The sequence below is a fragment of the Canis aureus genome, chromosome 13 (assembly GCF_053574225.1).
Source record: "Canis aureus isolate CA01 chromosome 13, VMU_Caureus_v.1.0, whole genome shotgun sequence".
Taxonomy (NCBI): domain Eukaryota; kingdom Metazoa; phylum Chordata; class Mammalia; order Carnivora; family Canidae; genus Canis; species Canis aureus.
In genome coordinates, this window is record NC_135623.1 from 58,620,284 (window position 1) to 58,643,691 (window position 23,408).

Consider the following 23,408-nt stretch of genomic DNA (forward strand, 5'->3'; position numbering starts at 1 on the left):
CTAGATGTTCCTATGGTGATTTCTCCTGGGTTACTTCTGGATTCCCTTTTTGCTTTACCCAGCCTTCAACACCTGTATTAGAATCTCTGGTGGTCCTGAGAGCACCTGACTGCTGGACTACTTGGCAGCAGGAGTGGGTCTCAGGTATGAGGGATTCTGGGTTTGGTTATGCCTTGGCTTTGCATGCAGTGCTGAGTTCTTTGACCAGAGGAAATGGAATACCAGTCTTGAGGTGATATCATAATCAATGAAATTATCACCTTTGTCGTTGGTGAAGAAATCACAATCGAAGGACCCCAGTTCCCCAGGGGACCAAATGACTCTGGCTGCGGGGGAGTACAAGGGAGTGTGATGGGAGATAGCTAATCTCTGCATGTACTAGGAACTTGCACAGAGAAAACAAACTCAAGCTTTCAACTTGCAGCTTAGTCATAGTTAAAAACCAGAATGCTTCTTTTTTTCTTTTTTTAGGATTTTATTTATTTGACACAGAGAGAGACAGAGAGAGAGAGAGGACAAGCATGAGGAGCTGCAGAGGAAGAGGGGAAGCAGACTCCCCACTGACAGGGAGCCCAAAGTGGGGCTTGATCCCAAGACCCCAGGATCATGATCTGAGCTGAGGGCAGTTGCTTAACCAACTGAGCCACCCAGGTACTTCCAAAACCAGAATGCTTCTATATGAGCCCTAAATCTCCTGAAGATCAGACCCAAACCAAGTGACAAATACAACAGGTAACTTCCAGCAAGGAGATGTTTATTCACATAAAGACCCATGACTAGAGTCATGTCTTTTGCAGGCAGTCATATGCAAATCTGACTCTCTTCTAAAGAATGGCAGGAGTTTTCTAATTTTATTGGAATAAACCTAGGGAATCTGTGTGCAAGTCATTTCTAAGGTTGTGAGACTCAGGAAAATAAAAATAGAACTTTGGTTTAGGCTGCAATTATTGGTGTCATGTGCTTAGCAGAGATTCTGAATTGAATGTGTTAGTTCATATAGTTTCTTATCTCGAAAGTTTCTTTTTTTTTCTTTTTTTTCAAAAAAGATTTCATTTACTTATTCATGAGAGACAGAGAGAGGCAGAAACACAGGCAGAGGGAGAAGCAGGCTCCCTGTGGGAAGCTCAATGTGGGACTTGATCCCGGGACTCCAGGATCACACCCTGGGCTGGAGGCAGATGCTCAACCGCTGAGCCACCCAGGTGTCCCATCAAGTTTCTTTGATGGACTGATTCAATAATGGCCTATCCTCACTAAGGTGGAGATGCCAGATCTCTTGCATACTGTATAGTAAGAATCCAAAATCTTGAAGAACCAGAAATGTTAGGGCACGTTTACCATGTATGACATGCCTACCACCTTACCCCTATAACACTTCCCAAAAGTTCAGAGGACTCTCCTTTATAAAGATCCTGGGGAAGACATTGGTTGGAGGGATCCCAACATTCTGTAAAAGCCCTCTGCTGGCTGGCCTCTGGAGGCTGTGAATGATGGTACCACCGGTCTTAAGACCATCTTTTGAGATCAAACACTCTAAACCAACTTGAAAAAATAATCAAAAATGATTTGTTTTTACTCATCAGAAATGATAGAGGACATCTTTACGTAAACTCTTCCGCTATTGGCCATCATCTATTTGGCAGAGATATTGCTCATCTTGGCATCCAACAGAACATCATATTGATCTACTATGTTGATGACATTATAATTGGATCTAATGTGCAGAAAGTAGCAAGTAACTTAGATGTCTTAATTAGATATATCTATTAGCCCAGCTGTTGGCAAATTACAGCCCACTGGCCTAATCCAGCACATCCCCACTTGGGTAAAGTTTTACTGAAACACACCCATACTCATTTCATTATGTATTATCTACTGATGCTTTCTTGGTACAAAGTCAGAGTTGAGTAACAGAAATTTTGTGGACTGCAAAGCCTAAAATATTTACTATCTTGCCCTTTACAGAGAAATATTTGCAGGGCTGGGTCCTGGAGTCAAGGGTGAGAGAGTGATAGCAGTTGAGGATAGAGAGGAAAGCTAGAGTCACTTCATAAAGTGCCTGGCTGTTAAGCAAAAGAAAATAAAACTTCATCCTCAAAACCATGAGGAATTAATAAAAAATGCTGACCATGAAGTGTTATTTTCAGATTACTTTTGAGGAAGATCATTTTTCATGAATCCCTCAACTGTACAATGCTCACACAACTCAAAGTTCTAAGGCAAAAACAGGATCATGCCTGAGTGAATGAAGGAATAAATAAATGAATGAATTCTGAAGGATGAAGGCAACTTGAAGCAGCTCCAGTTTCTCAGAACACAGAATCAAAAATATTTACTGAGCTCTTACGTCTTAGCTTGCACTGTCTTAGGGACCTGGGATAACAGTGAATAAAAGGTGTCCTGAATCCATGAGAAGTTCACAGCGTAAAGGGCAGGCAGATGAGTGAACAAGGAAGCAATTACAATACCCTGTATTAAATGAAGTAAGACTCAATCAAAGTTTTAATAGTGACTATCTCTGGGTGAGTGAAGTTATAAGTGGTTCTTCTTTCTTTCTTTCTTTTTCACGCTTACTATTTCATTAACTCTAAGACGCATTTCCCTCCACATTTTAACATTTCTGAAGTTAGATGAATTTTATAATTAATGATGTTTTAGAGTCGGTAAAACATGAAATAGTGTCATGGCAGCGTTTCTCCCTTTCATTCAAATGCAGGCTGTTGTGCACAGTTGTAAGCCAGCACAGGACATTTTCTAGAACATTAGTTCTTTTTTTTTTTTTTTTTTTTTTTTTTTTAAATTTTTATTTTATTTATGATAGTCGCACAGAGAGAGAGAGAGAAGCAGAGACATAGGCAGAGGGAGAAGCAGGCTCCATGCACCGGGAGCCTGACGTGGGATTCGATCCCGGGTCTCCAGGATCGCGCCCTGGGCCAAAGGCAGGCGCCAAACCGCTGCACCACCCAGGGATCCCTAGAACATTAGTTCTGGAGTGAATTCAAAATAAACCCAGACAGAGAATACAGTTGGCCCTTGAACAACAGGATTTGAACTGCACGAGTCCACCTACATGCAGATTTTTTTCAATAAATACGGTACAGTACTGTAAATGTCTTTTTCTTCTGATTTTCTTAAAACCATTTTTCTTTTCTCTAGCTTACTTTAGTGTAAGAATACAGTATAGATGGGCACCTGGGTGGCTCAGTTGGTTAAGTGTTTGACTCTTGATTTCAGCTCAGGTCATGATCTTGGGGTGGTGAGATCGAGCCCTGTGTCAGGCTCTGGAGCTCATCGCTCATGGGGAGTCTCCTTGAGTTTTTCTCTCTCTCTCTCCTTCTTTGTCCTCTCCCTCTCCCACCCCGTATCCAAAAAGAAAAAATACCATATAAAATACATATAACATACAAAATATGTGTTCATTGACTGTTGATGTTATCCATAAGGCTTCTGGCCAATTGTAGCTATCAGTGGTTAAATTTGGGGGGATTCAAAAGTTAAACTTGGATTTTTGACTTATGGGAGGGGCAGTCAGCACCCTTAAACCCCAAATTGTTCAAGGGTCAACTATACATTCTTTTATGGAATGGAGAATAAGATCTCATTATGGAATTTGGCATTTTTGCATGGCAGTGTGCTGTTAAATTATTTTGTATTCACCACTATTGAGTAAATACATCAGCAGGGGGTGAGTCATCTTCCCTGGTAAGGCTCCCTTTCTCTGGGGACCGGGGGAGGGGCGCCGTGTGAGTAAATGTTTTCTCACTAACAATAGAACTCTTGTTGGTGGTACCAAAAGCTGTAGCAGTTTTAATATCTTAGTTAAAACCTGGTAGTTGTTTTTCCCTTTTAATACATGAAAAAACTCATGTTAGAAGTAGTGTGAGTCATACATCATAAACATGCAGCGCTCGAAGTCCCATGGGGTTTGAATGCCAAACAACACTCTAGGCTTACGATGTTAAAAACTGCATTGCAGAGTGCTAGAAAACACATGTTCAGCTTTCTAGTATTAAGTAATACTATCGTATTTTTAAATATATATACTGTAAAGTAAACCATTCATAAATTCCAGTGTGATGCCAGTTATGTCAAAATCTTGACGATGATATTTAATTCTTATGCATAATTCGTTTTCATTTTGGGGGAATGGCTGGACCAGGACAGACACTCAGGCTTTCAGTTTTAACCCAACAAGCAGACATAAAAAACAAAAAACAATAATGGAAGATTAAGGGAAAATGTATTCAAAAGCACTTGCTTAACAGATCTGACCTCATTAAAAACACTGAGATTAACAGTAAACCTAAATTGTCTCCACAACATGTGGAGGTGCATGAGACTCTTGAAGATGCTGATGTGTATTTCACACATCCATAAATGCAAAGCCAGCAAAACAATAATTTTGCATCTAAACCCTCCATCAAGCAAACCATAATCTCTAGAATAATGAACTCTTCAATGAACAGTAACACTTCACATTTCACCTTGACAGTAAAAATCAGAATGCATATTTACAGTAATAATTTTTAGTTGATATATGCAAAAATTTGAGAGAAATGCTTTTCTCTCTCTTCAGACATTAAAAGGAAGGATTCCCTGGTAGTGTCCATTACCAAAAATAAAATTAATAAGATAAAGTAACATCAAAGACAAGAAGCATTTTACATATTTTAATAATTGCTGATGAGTAACTATTGCACTGATCCACATCAGTGGCTGGTTCAGCATAGGTCTGTGAACCTTGTGAAATAGTTTCTGTGCTGCCCAGAGCCCTATCATGCTCAATTTACACCAGAGTACTCTAAGAGAACTTTATTGAACTACTGTGAAACACAAAGCTGATGTATATTTTCCATTGTTTCTATCAGCCTAAAAACCATACTGCCAGAAATGTGCTAAATGAATTCTGTAAGTACAAGCTGGGAGGGGCAATTGTTACCACTCTCCAGTCAAGTGTCTTTGAGAATAGTAAGAAAAATTTTATGATCATACTGCCCCATTCTGGTCAAAAGAGAAAATTAGGTTAGTCTTTGAAAAGAAAATTTTTGTAGCATCATATACAAATTCATGAAAAATGCATTTCATGAGAAGATGATGTTTTCTACAAGGGCAAAGCATCTAAAATGGTATATAATTTAAAAGCTCAAGGATATCTATTACCCTTTAGATGAACAATTTAGGAAGAAAATGCTACTGTTAATGCTATTCTTTCCATGGACACCTCTATTATAATTCTTGTAATAAAAATTATACTGATTACATAATGCCACTTGCTATATATGAATGTGAATTTAAAAAGATTGGCTTATTCATAGATTAGAGGAATTAATATTGTTAATATGTTTGTACTATCCGAAGCAATCCACAGATTCAATGCAACCCCTAACAAAACTCCAGTGGCATATTTCATAGAACTAGAACAAATAATTCTAAAATTTGTATGAAATCACAAAAGCTCCCAAACAGCTAAAGCAATCTTGAGAAAGAACAAAGCTGGAGGTGTCATGCCCCCTTATTTCAAACTATACTAAAGTTATAATAATCAAAACAGTATGGTACTAGGATAAAAACAGACACACAGATCAATGGAACAGAATTGAATGCCCAGAAATAAACCCACACATAAATGGACAAATGTACACCTGAAACTCATACAACAAAAAGAATATATATATACATGAGATACAAAGGCTGGCTTATTAAACTATTTCTATTAAATCAGATGGGGAAAATTGGCATATGCTTTCAATGACAAATATTTCACCATAATTTTCAGAACTATTTTGTTTAAAATATAGGACACCTGGGTGGCTCAGTTGGTTAAGCATCTGCCTTTGGCTCAGGTTATGATCACAGAATTCCAGGATCGAGTCCTGCATTAAATTCCCTCAATAGAACAGGGAGTCGGCTTCTCCCTCTGTCCCTCACCCTGCTCATGCTCTCTCTCTCTCTCCCTCTCTCTCTCACACACTCTTCCTGTGTCTCTCAAATAAATAAAAAAAGGTCTTTACAAACTTTTTAAATTAAAATATAAACAATATTAGTAAAGTTATTGAACCTTAAATACCAAAAAAGTCACAGTGATATTGAAAAGCAACTCTAAGACATTTACAAATTCCTAGCTATAGTAGCTATTCACTTCAAAGTTATTTATCTGGACATAGTGGCTGATATTAATAAGAATAATAATAGTAATGACAGAAGTTGACCTTTATTGACTATTTATTGTGCCAGTCACTGGTCTTAGCTCTTTACATGTAATAACTCATTTCTATTCATAACAGAACTAGAATTTAGGCCCTATCATTATCCCCATTTTCCAGAAAAGCTAACAGAGCAACAGAGAGAATTAGCTACTTATTCAAAGTTATACAGCTGAAGTAAAGGGTAGCTCTAGGATTCAAATCCAGGCAATCTGATGCTGGCATCCTCTCTCTTCCATTGTGCTATATATACAGAGAGGAAATACAGATCCATATTTACCTTTTTGTACGCAATGTATCTAACCACTATACTCTGAATAATATGTGATACTTTATCTATTACCCCTTAGATTACTATAGATGCAGTTTATTATCAAGATCAAAAAAATTATATGTTAGTTATATATGACTCTACCATAAATAATAATGTAAATAAATAGATACAAATGTCATATAAAAAGCACACATAACTGAAGGGTGCCTGGGTGGCTCAGTCAGTTGGCTGAGGCATTGGGCTCATGCTCCGTGGGGGAGTCTGCCTGAGATTCTTTCTCCCTCTCTGTCTGCCTCTCCTCCCTCATTGCATACTAAATAATAATAATAATGCATAATAAATAATCTTTTTTTTTAAAAAAAAAAGCACACATATCTTTACATGGGAATGGTCTTTATGTGTATGGTAATCAAAGAGGTATTAGAAGTTTGAGATAGCTAGCAACTGTCTTCATTTTCCCAGGCCATAACTAGTTTAAAGTATGTGAATTTTTGTTTTTAGTATTAATCACCAAGTTTCTATGTTTTTAAATTACCTGAATCTTTGTCCATAGCTTCAACCCTTGTGACAAACTGCCCTGGATTTTGGTTCTCTTTAACTGAAGCTTCATACAGGTTCTGCTGAAACACTGGTGCCTCATCATTTATATCAAGAACAGTAATTGTCAGAGTTTGAGATGAAGATAGTGCCGGTATGCCATCATCCAGGGCCAGGAGGGTCAGAATGTGCTGAGCTTTTACTTCATAGTCCAAAGGACAAGTGGTTGTTAGTAAGCCTGATTTGAAAGAAGAGAAAAGCAATATAAAACATTTTCTAGAGAAGTTGTGCTTACTCTACCTTTGTCTAACACACCTAATTTGCTAAAGATTCAGAAACTTTCTTCGTTAAAGAATAAATCTTATTAAACCAATGTTAAGTTTCTATATTATCAAGAATAAAAAGATAACTTTTTAGTCAAAAGAGTCATTCTGGTTTAAATTGTAAAGATGAATGAGAATTCAGAAATAATCTATCATGTATCATTATCTACGGAGATGATTACATCAAAATTATTTTTCTACTTTCATTAAAAAAAGTCTAGATGAAGGGTGCCTGTCTGGCTCAATCAGTAGAGCATGTGACTCTTGATCTCAGGGTAGTGAGCTCAAGCCCCATACTGGGCATGGAGCTTGCTTAAAAAAACAAACCAAAAAATCTAGGTTGAAACAGTAAACTCCCCCATGTCAAATAACACTTCATGTTTAAAAGTGACTAAGCTACAAAAAGGTGAGTATGTCTACATTCCTTAGGATAAAGAGGTATAGTCTCTTTATACTATCTCAGTTAACTATCTTGTTTTACTAACAAAAAGATACAAAGACTCTTTAACTCAGGAAATAAACTTCACAGATAAAACGTGTCTCCATCCTACTGCCATTTAAGCAAATAACTCATCTAAGCAAAGTGTTATAAAGTCTGGCACATGTACAGCTGTCCCATGATTCCAATAATCCCATTTTTTTTCTTTGAGGATTGCTGTTTGCTTCTTTAACACATACTCATCCTATGAGCATTCATAGGATTGCCTTCAAATAATTAAAGAAGCTTACCAATTCAGATTTTATAATATAGGTTTTCAATAATTTCTTATTTCAGAGCCAAAGCCATTGCAAAACTCACTGTATCTTCTTCATAAGAAATGTGAGCTTTGCAAAGAAAAATAGCCCGTCTCCTCTGAATGCATTCAGCAATGATCATTTATGTCTTTGAAAAATACCTCAAACTGAAAGAGCTAGTACAATTGCTCAAGAATCATAATACCTATATTACTGAGGCACGACTTTAATTTTATCCATCCTCTTTAACAATCTGAAATAGACTTTCCTTAGCCATGTTGGAAAACAGTTTAAGTATCATTGAAACAGGTCCATGGAGACCCCAGCTCTAACAGAACTCAGCAACCGGGTCTGGACTATCTCTCTGTCAGTTAGATTTTTAGCTGGTGGTCATGCATGCCTCAGAATGGAACCATATGTACAGGATTTAATAAATATTTTGATGAAATTTTCCAACAGTATATAACTAACCTATCATCATGACTTCCAAATCCTACACATTCAGTCCCATTCCAAATAACGTTCTTAACTAACAGTTGGGCCAAATGGTATGCATCTGAGATGTTTTTGTCTAAGACTCTCTAGTTTTGAGAGAATGAGATGGTAGTCCATCTCTTCCATATCTCCTAAAAATCAGGTTGAGGGATGTTCATTTCCAATTTCACAAGAATGATACTTTATACATGTAGCTTTCCATCAAACTTCATCAGAACTTTTAGTAGATGTTATCTGGCAACATGGTGACAGCAAGACAAGTGAAGTGACATTTCTACAGTGTGGACAGTGAATAAATGCCTCTGCAAAAAAATAAAATGTTACAGCTGATGTGAGAAGTAAAGCTCCTAATGCCCAAATCAACCCAACCATTTAGAGATACAGTATTTCCAACTATTTACAAATGTATATTCGTACGATCTTAAAGATAAGTTTCCATTCTAAAGTCTTTGAATAATGCTGATGGTTAGTCACATTCTGCCTTGATTCATTTTGGTCCCATCTTCTACCCTGAGAGGACCACAGTGCAAAGTAGCAAACAAGTTTACTACAAGCAACAAACAAGTAGCAAACAAGTTTACTCACCCCATGAAATATGAGCTAGCCACAAAGCATCGTCAATATTAGCAAGCAGGCCGATTACAGGTGGCTATTTGTTTTTTGTTTTTGTTTTTTTTGTTTTTGTTTTTGTTTTTTTACAGGTGGCTATTTGAGTACAACCTCTGTGCCTTTCCTATACATGAGTTAACCAGTAAATCAAGTCAAGTGTCTTTAAAGCTTACACATCTTGAGAACTGCCATTTTAACAGAGGAAAATGAAGAGGACAAATGTGAGCAAGCGATCAGAACTTTAACTGATAATGGCAGACAGTACCTGATGACTCATCTAGCATAAAGGCCATGTTTTCATTTCCTGAGAGGATACTGTACGTTATTCTTCCATTCCTTCCTTCATCTGGATCTTGAGCCATGATGTGGTGCACCAAAGAGCCTACCGTGGCATTCTCTTTGATGTGGGCAATGGGGAAAGACAGAAAAGTGGGGCTGTGGTCATTGACATCCAAAATCATGACCTTTGCCATCAGTGATCTCAGTCGCCGGTCTGTCACATTCACAGCCTGATCCGATGCAGTTATTGTCAGGATGACAGTTGGAACTCTCTCCCTGTCAAGGGGGGATGCAGTGACTAATGTGCCAAATGAAGGGTGAATGAGAAATGGACTCACTCCAGGGTGGTGGGATTCAATGAAGTACTGAATTCTACTGTTCAAAAAACTGCCATCCCCATCTTTGGCATTGAAGACATGCACCAGGGTCCCTATAGGGACATTCTCTTCTACGCTTATCACAATGAGCTCTTCTTGGAAAGATGGGGAATGGTCATTCTGATCCTCCACATCAATACTAAGGAAGACTGTGCTATTAAGGGGAGGGGTTTTGCTATGGTCTTTGGTAACCACCCTGAAAAGGTAATGAGATGTCATTTCATAATCAAGTTCCTTAGAAAGGAACAAGTCCCCTGTTGAGCTGTCAATTTCGAAGTGGCCATCCTTGTCATCTGCAGCAATACTAAAATGTAACTTTCTGTTCTGATGTTGTTGAAGGTGATCAGGTGACTTTACCAAACTCATTATTTTTGCAGGCTTCAAGTTTTCGGGTAAGACTAAGTGTCTAATATGCTGAGAAATGATAGCTCTCCCTTTAGATAATGGTATCACCTGAAATCAGAGTGGAAAGGAGCTGTTAATTCAGGGTCCTTTTAAACAGTTGAATCAATAGATGCGATGATACTATTTTGGAAGCTAGTTCCTTCCATTTGTATAATACGTGTATGTTAATTGGTGAGAAAACGTCTTTTTCAATGATAGAATCACATTATGTCTCTGAAGATTGAAAACTGCATAACATCTAGGAGATAAGAAAGTACAAAATTTTCCACTTCCCTGTTTGTTCTAATGTGTGAAATAAGGTTTGGTGAGACCATACTATAGTTAAGTTGAATTGTAGCTTTGTGATTCTCCAATGAGAATGTGGGATAAATGGTTCTCCAAATTACTCTAAATCCTAGAGACCAATATATCCATAATGACAACATCTGTGCACATTTATGTATCATGTGTCTTTGTTTATCTGAAACCAGAGCCTTGGAAATATTATGATACAGAATTTTCTCCTAACCCACATATCCTCAATCAATAAAGAATATAATTTGGAAACAAAACTCTTAGAGATATATATATTCTTGGTTATTATACATACCTTCACTAATATTACCGGGTCATTATGTGCATGAGTAAAGAAATCTAGCTATGCACCAGTCATCTCATTTTTCACTGGTTAGTGTGAATTTTTCCTACAGTGAAGACTTCCCACAAGCTGTTTGCTCATTATGATTAAAGCAAAGCCTTAAAATATGGTTCTCAAGTGACTTTTCTAAATTTAAAAATAATTACAAAAAAACTATGTGATTTATTATGGACGACTTGTTTATATACAAGTTTCTCCTGCAAACTTACCAGGTCCTTGCAATTAGGAACAAGTAAAAGACAAGACACTTTTTTGTTCTTTATAAGCAAAGCAACATAAATGCCTAGGTAGTGATAAAGGTGAATATCTTGTCAGGAACTGTATAGTTAAAATGAAAAGTTATTGGGGTCTAATCATTTTTCAAGTGATGATAAAAAGACACAAAATCTGCAATGCTCTCTACGAATAGCATTAAGATGTTTAAGGTACCTTCACAGTACACATTTGTATAAAAATAAAACAAAAAGCTTCTGAACATTTTTTCCACACTTTATGGTGACGATGGAACATTACCTGGATATTAATGACTGCCTGGCCTTGAAGAGGAGGCACTCCCTGGTCACTGGCAATTACAGTCATCCTGTAGGAAGGTCTATAATCATATGAAAGGATTGTGGTAGTTCTTATTTCACCACTGTTGGCATCAATCTTGAAGTGATCAGAACTGTCTTCTATACACATACACACACAAATTAAGAAATTGATGTTAACCGACAATGCAGAAAACAGAGAATCTACATATACCTGTGATAATTTGGAAGATTTGCTTCTTTTAAGCTCTGTGAGTGTATGAACATAAAATAATATTGAACATAGAGACAGGAAACATGACAGATTTTTAATGTTTTATTATGGAAAAACTCCAACATATATAAAAGTAGATGGAATGACATAGTGAACCCTTATGTGCCTGTCACCTCGCTTCAATAATTATCAACTCATGACCAATCCTTCTTCCCTACTCATTCCTCTTTACCATTCTCTTTTGAAGCAAATCCCAGATATCCTATCATTGGAACAGTTCATTATGGAAAATCAGGATAAATACTTGATGTTAAGCTTTTATTTAATAGTGTTCAAAATAATGGATTGGTTCACTAACATCCTCCTGCATTCTAACTATGATCATTAAAAGTTTGTTTAGTTTCTATTTTAAGAATCATAAGCATGAATTTAAACACATTAGCAGTGTTGAACACTAAATCTGAGACTATGTACTATATGTTGGCTAATTGAATTTAAATTAAAAAAAAAATAAACACATTAGCAGAGTTTCAATCTATTGCCATAATTATTCTTATCAATGCTCAAATTGTCCCATCTTTGAACATTGGAATCCTCTTGAAGTTAATTCCCAAACTTTTCCTATATGATCCTAGTAGTCTTTAATAGCCTCCTTACATCTGGTGTGACAAAATGGTACAGACGCATCTTGTAAATTTCTTGTCCAAGACCTGGAGTCAGCCATTTTCTTCAAGGACTCCTGGTTCCTTTTGATGGAACACGTTGTTAGGAGGCCATACTCTGAACATGAGAGGGTGCTTATTGCTTCCGGCCAGTCATTGTTTCTAGGCCTTTTTCAGTGGACAGAGAATACACACATGCACACACTAACTTATATCATAAATTCATACTGGTACTTCTAATCAAATTGATTATACAGGGTTTTATGCTGTTGTTGTTAAATAACAGGCTTATATTCTTTAATAAAATCTAAACACTTCAAACAACCCCAAAAAAACTCAAGACAAAGCCTCAGCTAGTGTCTCTCTTTCATCACTTTGTTCCAGTTTGATGAATCATTATCACAGAATAGATAATTTACCAGTTATAAGAAATATAAAGACAAATAAGAAAGAACTCTTGCCCTTAAGAAAGAGGGTAGAGCAGGAAATTATGTAACATCTCTTAGTTGTGATTTATATGCTTTGATCCATTTATTCATTTTGACATCAATAATGAAATTTTGATAAATGTTATATCTGTATTTGTTTACATTATTTTATTTAATTTCTTTTCTTTCTTTTATTTCTTTTTAGAGAAAGAGAGCACATGAGCTGGGGGGAGGGTCAGAGAGAGGATATAGAGAATCCAAAACAGACTCCATGCTAAGCGTGGAGTCTGACATAGGGCTTGATCTCCCAACCCTGGGATCATGACCTGGGCCAAAATCAAGAGTTGGACACTTAACTGACTAAGCCACCAACCACTCTGTATTATATTTATTTTTAACTCATTATGTTTTTCTTACATTTTATAGTTGGCTCTATTTAGCAACTGGATGAAGTAAAAGCAATGGTATAAATAACATAATATACACCATCATATTTTTTATATTGCTACACCCTAAGTATCATTTAAAAGCTAATTTTAAAAAATTTTCAACATTTTAAAATATATGATGAACCATGAAAACATTTCCAAATTAGTGAATTCCCCAAATTCTTCAAAAATTTTAAATAAATAACATAGTATCACTACCTCAGATGATCTGGGTATACCCCCAAGTCTCATTCCCCTCCTTCTTCCCTGTATCTAGCCTCTTTTCTAAAGTGGTGGTTTATTTTTCTAGTCCATATATTCATGAATAACATATAACCTGGTTTTGTTTCTTTCTAAATAATGGTATTATAGCAGGATTATATTTTAATATACTAATTTCTCTCTTTGTGTGTGTGTGTGTATGCAACAGGCTCATTACCATTGAATATGTTGCCTTTAGGATCTTGAACTTTCCCAAGCATGAACGTAATATGCTTTTCACTTTTTTGTTTAAAATCCTTTGCTAATATTTCATAATTTTCTATATAGAGGTCTTGAATGTCTATTATTGAAATTTTCCTCCGTATACTCCTTTTAGGATGTTCCTGTTTTGGGGGGCTTTAAAACATATAATGTGAGGGGCTCCCTTTAAGAAAAATGGGACAATATTACAAATATAAATTGTCTGCTCACCCTTACTGTCATCCAGAGTTAGCTCTTCAAGTAAAGGGACCTGAAACTTAAACTTTATTACTTCATAGTAAATCTGCCTCAATACCCTGTTAATGGTGAGCAAGATCTTTGAAAATATGCTTTAGTTTGTAAAATGCTAGCAATTTTTTGGGGGGTGCCTGGGTGGTTTAGTTGGTTGAGTAATGGACTCTTGGTTTCAGCTCAGTTCATGATCTCAGGGTCGTGAGATTGAGCCCTCTGTTGGGTTTGGCACTCGGCAGAGTATCTGCTTGGGAATCTCTCTCCCTGCCCCTCCCCCTCTTCTCTCTTTCTCTCTAAAATACATAAATCTTTGGGGCACCTGGGTGGCTTAGTGGTTGAGCATCTGCCTTTGGCTCGTGATCCCCGTGTCCTGGGATCAAGTTCTGAATAAGGCTCCTCACAGGGAGGCTGCTTCTCCCCCTGCATATGTATCTGTCTCTCTCTCTCTCTCTGTGTCTCTCATGAATAAATAATAAAATCTTTAAGAAAAAAGTTAAAAAAAAACTTTGAAAATATAAATAAAATGATAGTGATTTTTTAAAAGATTTTATTTATTTATTTATTGAGATAAAGAGATAACGTTGGGAGCAAGAGATAGCATTATGTCACATTTTGTGACAAACATGACAAAGCAACAAAAATCTTTAAAAATATTTTAAAATGCAATGCCAACTAAAGGTAATCATCAGAATAAATCTGAGATCTGTGCATTCTAAAAGGAAAACATAAACATGAGACTTTTTCAATGAAGCTCCAACATACACTCATATATAGGTACTGTGACATTTTCTAAGTATGATTTACTTTGACCTTAAGGATATTTAGTCTTCATAGAGATTCATGGATATTTAGCATTCACAATCATATTTCTTTATACTTAATATCAATTTTAATTCACTACTACTTTAATTTTAATAAAAGTATATTTGTATTTCAGATTATTGAAAATGATCCATTTAAGATGGATGTTTGGTTGGTTTCTATTTAAGACAGAAAAACTACTATAATTTTATATTAAACTTTTAAGTTATTTAAAAGTGAAGGTGATTCTGAATAATCACAAATGCATTTTTTTTTTTGGTACCTGGTATTGTTTGCAACATTAACCATTTTCCCAGAAGAGGATAGATAGTTGGAAGACAAAGAGGAAATTCTAAAAGCTCCTAATCCTTTATGAGGGGTGACTTTTACCTGAAGATACTGAATATACAACTTCTGCATTGTTTCCTTCATCAAAATCCTTTGCAAACACAGTTGTAACCAACATATTTACTGGTTGGCCTTCCAGAACCTATCATTAAAACAAATGGTTTAAAAATTAGTGAAATTTTAGAAAGAAATATGAACCTTTAAGTGAAAGAACATGTTGCTATTAAGCTTCTTAAAAACTATGTTAAAATCCACCCACAACTCAAATATCTACAGTATAAAAGCTTTATATGTGCAAATCCATGAAAAGAAACAACACTACAAATTTGAATAAATTTGTTCAAATTCAGTTTGGGCAACTTATCTGCAGCATTTGAATTAATTTTGAGAAAAAAATCAAATTGACTAAATAATCTTAGATTTTGTATATATTTTAAGATTTCTAGCATCTTCTCGTTTTTTAAAAGGTCCAAAATATGCTAAAGACAAATGTAAACCTTTTATTTCAGGAGACCCATCCCTTCAGGTAACATAACTTATTAGTCAACAGGAACTTTCATGGAATACTGAAATTTACATATGGAACTGAAATCCAAGTGTAGAGTCCTGCTACCATGTGCTATTTTAATGATATAATTAAAATCAAAATAATACTCCAGTCAAAATGATTTGCTTTGATAGAATTTTCTTTAAATACAGCTTTGGAAGATGACTTTAAAGTTATTAACTGTCTCAGAGCCTTTTTTGAGTTGTTCAATATACATATCTGAATACAATTTGAATGTCCAATTCAGTTGTTTTGGAGCAACAGCTTCCAAACCCTTTATTCAAATAACCTATTAATTAAACAAGTATAAATACCTCCAAGATCTATTTATTAATTATGTACATGAACAAACATTCTAATTTATTATGTATACGATAAGACATAGAAAATATGGAAATGAAAAAGATGAAATAATATAAATGTTAATAGAAATTTCCACATGTGCTACCAAAGATTGAATTTTGTAATCTCTGGTTGTGTGTCTTTCTACTTTAGAGGTAAAGATTGCTCCCTTATATTTAACTAACCAGCTTAGAGATGTGTACCAGTTGCCCATAAGGAGATCTTCATAAAGATATGCATGCAAATTACTGGAAAAACAATCCATTATCTGAGCATTACTGGTAATGAGGCACCATTATGTTTGCAAACAACAGGCAAAACTACATTATCATAAAACTAGATGTGTGATCCCAAATAACACATATGACCATTTTATTTTTTCTTAATTTGTGGAGCTTTGTGCATTTTTGTTTTTGTTTTTGACTCGTGCACAATTTCTAGATCTTCTGGAAATGTATGCATTGCCACACCAACACTGATTTGCTAAATTCACACTTTTTACCACAAGATGGTGCTCAAAACAAACAACTAAGAATATTACAAAATCATTGCAAGGCTACTTCACTCCACAAACCTTGATGTGTAATTCCTTCCCAGGGAGACACTGTGGGAAATACGGCCTGTTATCATTGATGTCAGTAACTGAGACATAAACCACCATGGTGGCATTTCGTGGTGGGGAGCCATGATCAGTCACTAGGACAGTCACCTGATGGTGTACCTGATGCTCGTGATCCAATGCCACCCAACTGATAAATTCACCTAAGGAATACAGAGTAGAACAAAAGAGGCCATCACTATGTACTAAAATTACCACATCCAAGCTAATTCACAGGAAGGAAAACCAGATACAAAACTCAGAGTAAATGCACAGTTCTAAGTTGATGTACATTAGTAGTTTGGCTCGACTGCTAATTTTCTGAAGTTTCTCCTGAAAATGCCACTTTAAATTTGTCAAACTACCATCCACTATTTGAACTAAAAAAAATGAAGTCATAAAAATAAATGATAAAATATTCTGTGGGAATTGAGTAGTAATTTAGGAGATTTAAAATTACGATATATCCTTCTTCATACTCCTACACAGAATAACGAAAAGCATCCCAGCTCTGACATTACAAGTTCTGGGTTTGGACCCCAGTTTCTCCACCTCAGACATGGAAGGATCTCTCCTTAACCTACCTCTGAGGGCTACCAGAAACAAATACAATCTTACATTTAAAAATATTTTGTAAGCTGTAAATTATTACAAACGTGACAGTTGTTATCATTACTTTAAAATCATGCCAAAATACCTTCCTGAAAATCAAATACATTCTGTAGGCAATGGTTTGTCTTTGTAAATAGTTGTTTTTCATTATTATGTCACAAAACATATGTGAAGCAATGGATAGTGACTTCCCAGACGACTCAATGCTTTGCAAGCCTTATTGTCCATGTTCTTTCTCAGAACTGCTTTCTAGCAACCTTCCTCATGGTTCAGCCAGAGACTCAGGTATAAAATCATAGCTGCCTCTACCTGTTGCAAAGGACCATTGGAAGCCACATAGTCTCCCCCGACAGCCCAGCTGTAGAGTTCCACTGGTCATGGTTTCCCTCACCATTTATGGAAATATCTATTAGTGAGAAAGTCAATATGAAGGAACTTCTAGCTAACATTACCCTTTCTAAGATTGGTTTTACCCCCTTCATCCAAATGAAAGGACAGTAAAAACAAAGAATGAAATCAAGAACAGAAAGGAATATTCACAGTGGGTAAGTTGCTGAATTGCTGAGCTTAAATGCAGTGTTTACATATACATCTAGTATATAAGTTACATTTATATAGTATTTGCAAGAAGTGTGATTTTTAACAAAAGTCATCTACCCAACAACTGCATTTTAAAAGTGCCAAACTAATTCTCCTCTGAAAACACTAAATCCTGAATGGCAAGCAGCTTTTTATCCAATGAGCCAACTCTGATTGACAAGTAGCAGTATGGAGGTCAGTGGTGTTAAAGGCTTTGAAGCTCAGTCTGGAACTGGGCATGGGGACGCCAACACAGGCCTCCATGGGAGCTAGTCCCAGAGCACCCTCTGAGCTAGGCTCAGAGCACCAGGATGTGGAGATGTGGAAGACCGGCACACCTGCCATACTCAGAAGGGGGCCCTTCTGAGGGCCCTTCTGTATTGGCACACTGTACCCAGCCCTGGTGAACTGGAATCATTTACAAGAAGGTAGTCTTGTAATCCCCTTCATAGGCTTTAACTCTTTCCCTCTCAGAGCAGGAATTATCTCTTCTATTCATGGTAAGGAAACTGAGCTCTGAGGTTAAGCTACTTGCTTAAAGCCATACAGCAATTCTAGGAAAGGACACCTGGTCTTCTGAATCTGGACACAGGGCTAATTGTAGGATAGAGAAAACCATGGGGAAACCAACTGTATACTTTATTTAAAAAAAAAATCAAGTGAAATAGAAGACCTTGGAAAACTACCTATGTGGTAGGTATGTGGTAGGTATGTAGGTAGGTATATGGTAGGTATGTAGGCATGTGGAAGTCAAGAGCCAGCAGATCATCCTGTACTGCTGTGCAGTTTGTGCCCTGCAGAGGGCGTCCCAGCTTGGGCGTGAATGGGAACTGAAATCCACTTAGCAGCCTTCTGGGCAAGTCATGTGCCCTGGTGTAAAGCTCCATCTGCTGGACGAAGGAGCACCTGTTCTTAATTCACACAACGGGCACTTTAAGGGAGTAAAGGCTTGAAGTTCATCAGAACTGAATTCAAATCCTGTCCCACCACGGGGCAGAGGGTACCAATTACAACATAAATGGTGCCTCCCGGAGTTGTACAAGTGATGGCCTCCTCTTACTTCCTTCTAGCTTCATAATCTAGGGCATGTTTTTTGAGCGGAGTCTCAGTTTCTACAGGCTGCATGGTTGCCATATGAACGTATTTTATTTGTAGGTGGTTGCAGAGTGAAATAAAATCTTTGTAAATTTCTGCAATATAAATTTTAAAATATAATAGCGTTTTAATATTTAGCTTCATAATGAAGACTTGAAAAAATACTCAGTGGAAATATTTGCCTCTTTCATCATGGTTCCCTTATCAGAATGAGAATAGGGAAATGCATCAATAGAGTGATTTTGCAATCTTACCTAATTGGATTTTTTTCTAGCTTTAGTTCAATAACATTTATAGTTTATGAAATATTATTTGGCATATTTTTAAAAAAATCTACAAGTGAAATAGAATGGTTGGGGGGATAATTAGACTTTGCATAGGGACTTATTTGGTCCAATCCTGACTGTACCTCTAATTCAGAATAAAAGCCATATACTGGCAATATGTGGGTGTGAGGCAAGAGAAGTATGAATCAATACAGGTAAAATTCTATTCAATTTTGACTTCATTTTAAAATCACAATTCTCTAACTGAATAAGGTATCTACTAAAAACTAATTTCAACTACATGTTTGTACTAATGTTATAACTAAAAGACTTGAGTTTTGTTAATTTCGATTTTAAAGGAGTAAGTGGAAGCTACAAAATGCTACCTGTATTAGGATTCATCTTGAAGAATTTTCCATCAGACAAAAGGAAATATGACAGCTGTCCATTCTTTCCCGAGTCTCTGTCAATTGCTGTAATTTTGCCTATTACCCCTTGGGGAACAGGGCTCTCCTCGACTTTCAAAAACAACACATCATGCAAGAAGGTAGGGGAATTGTCATTCTCATCCAGGACATGAACAATTACTGAAGTGCTCACATTTTGCGACAATCTGTCCTCCGGGATCCAGGCAAACACTCTAAAATTATATGTCTGTGTGGATTCATAGTCAAGCTGTCGTCGCAAATAAATCCAACCTGTGTAAGGATGGATGCCAAACACAGCAGAGTCTGTGTTGGGTTCCAGTGAGTACAGGAGCTGCGAGGTTGTGTGCTGTGGGCCAAGTGGGTAGGCCCGGATTTGCAGGATTTGGGTCATCAGTGAGAGAGACTCAGTAACTTCCACTTGATAGACCAAGTTTTCAAAAGTCAAAGATGGGCTTTGCTCTCGTTCTTCAATTCCTACTGTCAGCACTAGCAGGGATGCCCGAGGAGGAATGCCCAGATCCTGGGCCATGAGTGTTAGTGTGCACTTCTGGGGCATGTCACTCCCCAGACTCTGATTGAGGTACACGACACCACGGCCCGAGTCAATGGCAAAGATGCTTGGGATCTGGCTTGCAATCGTATATCTGATGAATCCATTCTGCCCACTATCTTCGTCTTGTGCTCGGGCAAGGTACAATGCTGTGCCAGGCAGTGTGGTCTTGGATATTTTAACCTCATCGGAGGCTTTGGGAAATACTGGATGGTTGTCATTGACATCGATTACAGTTATGTTGACCTCTGTACTGCCGTAGGCTGGGGAGCTGCCAAGCTGGGCCTGTACTGTGAGCACAGCCACGGGCTGTGTTTCATGATCCAGAGGCTTCTGGGTTCGAATGATGCCCAGCCATGGGTGAATAGAGAACTTTCTGTCCACATCACCAGAGGAGATTCTATAGAAAATTGGCTCTGAAGAATCTGGAAAAGAAAGGTTGGGGGTGGGGGAAATAAAAAGAATAAAAAGAGAGAAACAAAAAAAAGCAATCCCCATATGCACTTACTGGAAACACTGAAAACTTAAAGCATATATATATATATATATATACACACACATACTATATCCATGGAAAACACTATGTGATATCTTAAATCTTCCTTCAAAATATACTGAAAAATGGACAAGTAGTTAAGATATATTAGCAGACAAAGGTAGTATCCAATGGACAAGGAGCAAGCCACAGGTTTCACTACCTTCCTTTCAATCATTTTGCATTAAGTAAAAGGGAAAGATATTCAGAAAATAATATGGATCCCTGTTTTACATATTTGGGGAAGCCAAGTTAAGCTTATGCTTGATGCTTCTCTATGATTACTACCTGTGAATGGCAAATATCCCCATCAAGATTAAGGGAAGGGAAAGAGGACAGGGAAGTAGCCTGTGAGCCTAACAAGATCTTTGGACAAATAATTCACTTCTAGGAATTTACCCTGCACAGAAACCTTTATAAGTTGTATGTGGATATTTGCTTGAGTCTTATTTGAACTAGCAAAAACTGACTATAAATCATTCAAATTAATAGAAAAAGGAAAATGTTTAAAGAAAACATGTTTATATCTAAGTCAAAATACTATGTAATCTTTTTTTAATGAGACAGAATGATATCCAGTTACTTGAAAAACTATCCTTAATATATAAAAGTGTGGGGGGAGGGTAGTTGTCAAACCACAAATATAGTAGGATGTATTTTCATTAAAAAATTGAAAAGTGTGTGTGTGTGTGCGTGCACACGTGTATGTTTGGAGGAATGGGTTATAGATGCATATTTTCTACATTATAATCATTCTGTATTGTTTTAGACTTTTAAAAGTATCTATTACTTTTTTTGATTAGGAAAAAATGTAGGATAGGAATAATGTTGAAACAACAAAGCAAGCCACAGATCCTGTGGTCTTCATTCTTCTTGCATGGAGAAAGGAAAAGATTTATTCAAGATTACACAGCCTAAGAAAACACAGGAAATGTTCCAATAATGGATTTTAACAGAGTATAAGAAGTACTTACTCAAGGACTCTTTTGCTTTCACTGTTCCCACAGGACTGTCTTCAGGTACATCTTCATAAACTGAGAAAGTATACTTAGGACTTTCAAATTCAGCAGGTGCCAGTGTTGTCTGAAGAATGTGTATAGTGATGTCAGCATTAATGAGAGATGTGAGCCCGCCGCCATCTCGAGCACAGACCATCAACAAAAGTGTAGTAGATTCCAAATGACTAAGAGTTGACGTTAAGTAAAGAATTCCTGGTTAGGAGAGAGAGAGAATTAAAAAGCACAGAGCATGCAATACACACTGATAAGCAACAGTAACACTGGATCTGCGAATTCTATTGTGATGATTAATTTTATGTCAACTTGACTGGGGCATGGGGTGTCCAAACATCTGGTCAAATGTTATGTTGTATGTTTCTGTGATGATGTTTTGGATGAGATTAACATTTAAGTGGGCAGACTAATTCAAGCAGATTGTCCTCCTTCATGTGGCTGGGCCTCACTAAATCAATTGAAGGTCTAAATACAATGCAAAGACTGACCCTTCCCTGAGTAATGGCGATTCCTCATGCCTGACTGCCTTTGAAATGAGACATTAGTTTTTTTCCTGCTTTCAGTATTATACTGAAACATCAGCTCTTCCTAAGACTTGAGACTGCCAGCATCAGACTGAAACTACACCACTGGTTCTCCTGGGTCTCCAGGTGACCACCTCACTTGCAGATCTGGGATCTGTTTGCCTCCATAATCACATGAGCTAATTCCTTATAATAAATCTCTTTATATCTACATATATCATCTATCTATCTCTATCATCTATCTGCCTATTTATTATCTCTCTCTTTTATCAGTTCCAGTTTCCTGGAGAACGCTAATACATCTACTTTCCAATCCAAGAACTTGAGCCTATTTGCAAAATTATGGTCCAAATTCTGTTAGGTAATCGATATTTTCCTAGAGCTTAAACATTAGCCATCTTGGAAGTATATCAGTTCAGCAGTAAAGACAAATTGTGTTGCCTCTGTTAGGCCTTACAATCATATCACCAGCCCAGGATGATGGAATAGCAGAGCACGACCCCATAATCCAATGTAATTTTTGTTGTTGTTGTTGTTGTTGTTTAAAAGTTCTGTATTGTGTTATATAAACTGTCTTCATATACAAGTACATAAGTGAAAGACTGCTCTCTTCCTTCTCCTGTCCCCCAAACATCACAGTAGACCAATTCTTGCTATTATATGATAAAGTTAAAACATATCCCTTCCTGAATTCTAAACAGCTCATTCTAGACACTAGCTTCTAAATTTTTTAACTTAACAATCTGGCACAGGCATGAACAGTTCTGGTGCTTTTACACTTGTCCCTGAATGTTTCTCTCTCCAAAGTTCCAAGCACTAATTGATTTGAATGGCCTCAAATTGGATAAACCTGACTCCTCAGCTAATGGAGGACTGTAGGGTGGTCATGATCTGCCCAGGCATCAGGATCCTAAACCTATGGAATGAAACTACAATGTCATCTTCTGAGGATTTGACACCTGACCTGAACTAGATGGTTTAGGGCAGCTCTCTTTTTCAACTGGCTCTATCTTTGTTGGTGAGAAGGTATAATGTCAACAGTTTGGGGTAAGAAAACTTGAATAAGTGTTAAAACTGTGACAGTAGGGGGGGATTTGTGGGGGGTGCCTGGTTGGCTTAGTTAGTTAAGCACCTGACTTCAGTTCAGGTCATGATCCTGGGGTCCTGGGGTTGAGCCTCGCTGGGATCCCTGCTCAGCGGGGAGTCTGCTTCTCTTTCTCCCTCTGACCCTCCTCCTACTCATCATGCTCTCTCTCTCTAATAAATAAAAATATTTTTAAAATAAATGCTAAAACCATGGGAACAAGAATGGCAAGTTAG

General features: G+C 36.9%; 1 protein-coding gene across 1 annotated transcript in view; it reads right to left on the bottom strand.

Annotated features, from left to right (window-relative positions):
• DCHS2 (dachsous cadherin-related 2) overlaps nt 1–23,408 on the bottom strand; it is a 226,007-nt gene that overhangs the window by 64,767 nt on the left and 137,832 nt on the right. The window contains exons 4-10 of the mRNA XM_077844431.1: nt 21,526–21,762; nt 19,425–20,441; nt 16,463–16,650; nt 15,042–15,141; nt 11,388–11,545; nt 9,442–10,285; nt 7,013–7,252 (exon numbers count right to left, since the gene is read on the bottom strand). Of these exons, the coding sequence (XP_077700557.1) occupies nt 7,013–7,252; nt 9,442–10,285; nt 11,388–11,545; nt 15,042–15,141; nt 16,463–16,650; nt 19,425–20,441; nt 21,526–21,762 (2,784 nt within the window). The remainder of the gene's footprint in view (nt 1–7,012; nt 7,253–9,441; nt 10,286–11,387; nt 11,546–15,041; nt 15,142–16,462; nt 16,651–19,424; nt 20,442–21,525; nt 21,763–23,408) is intronic.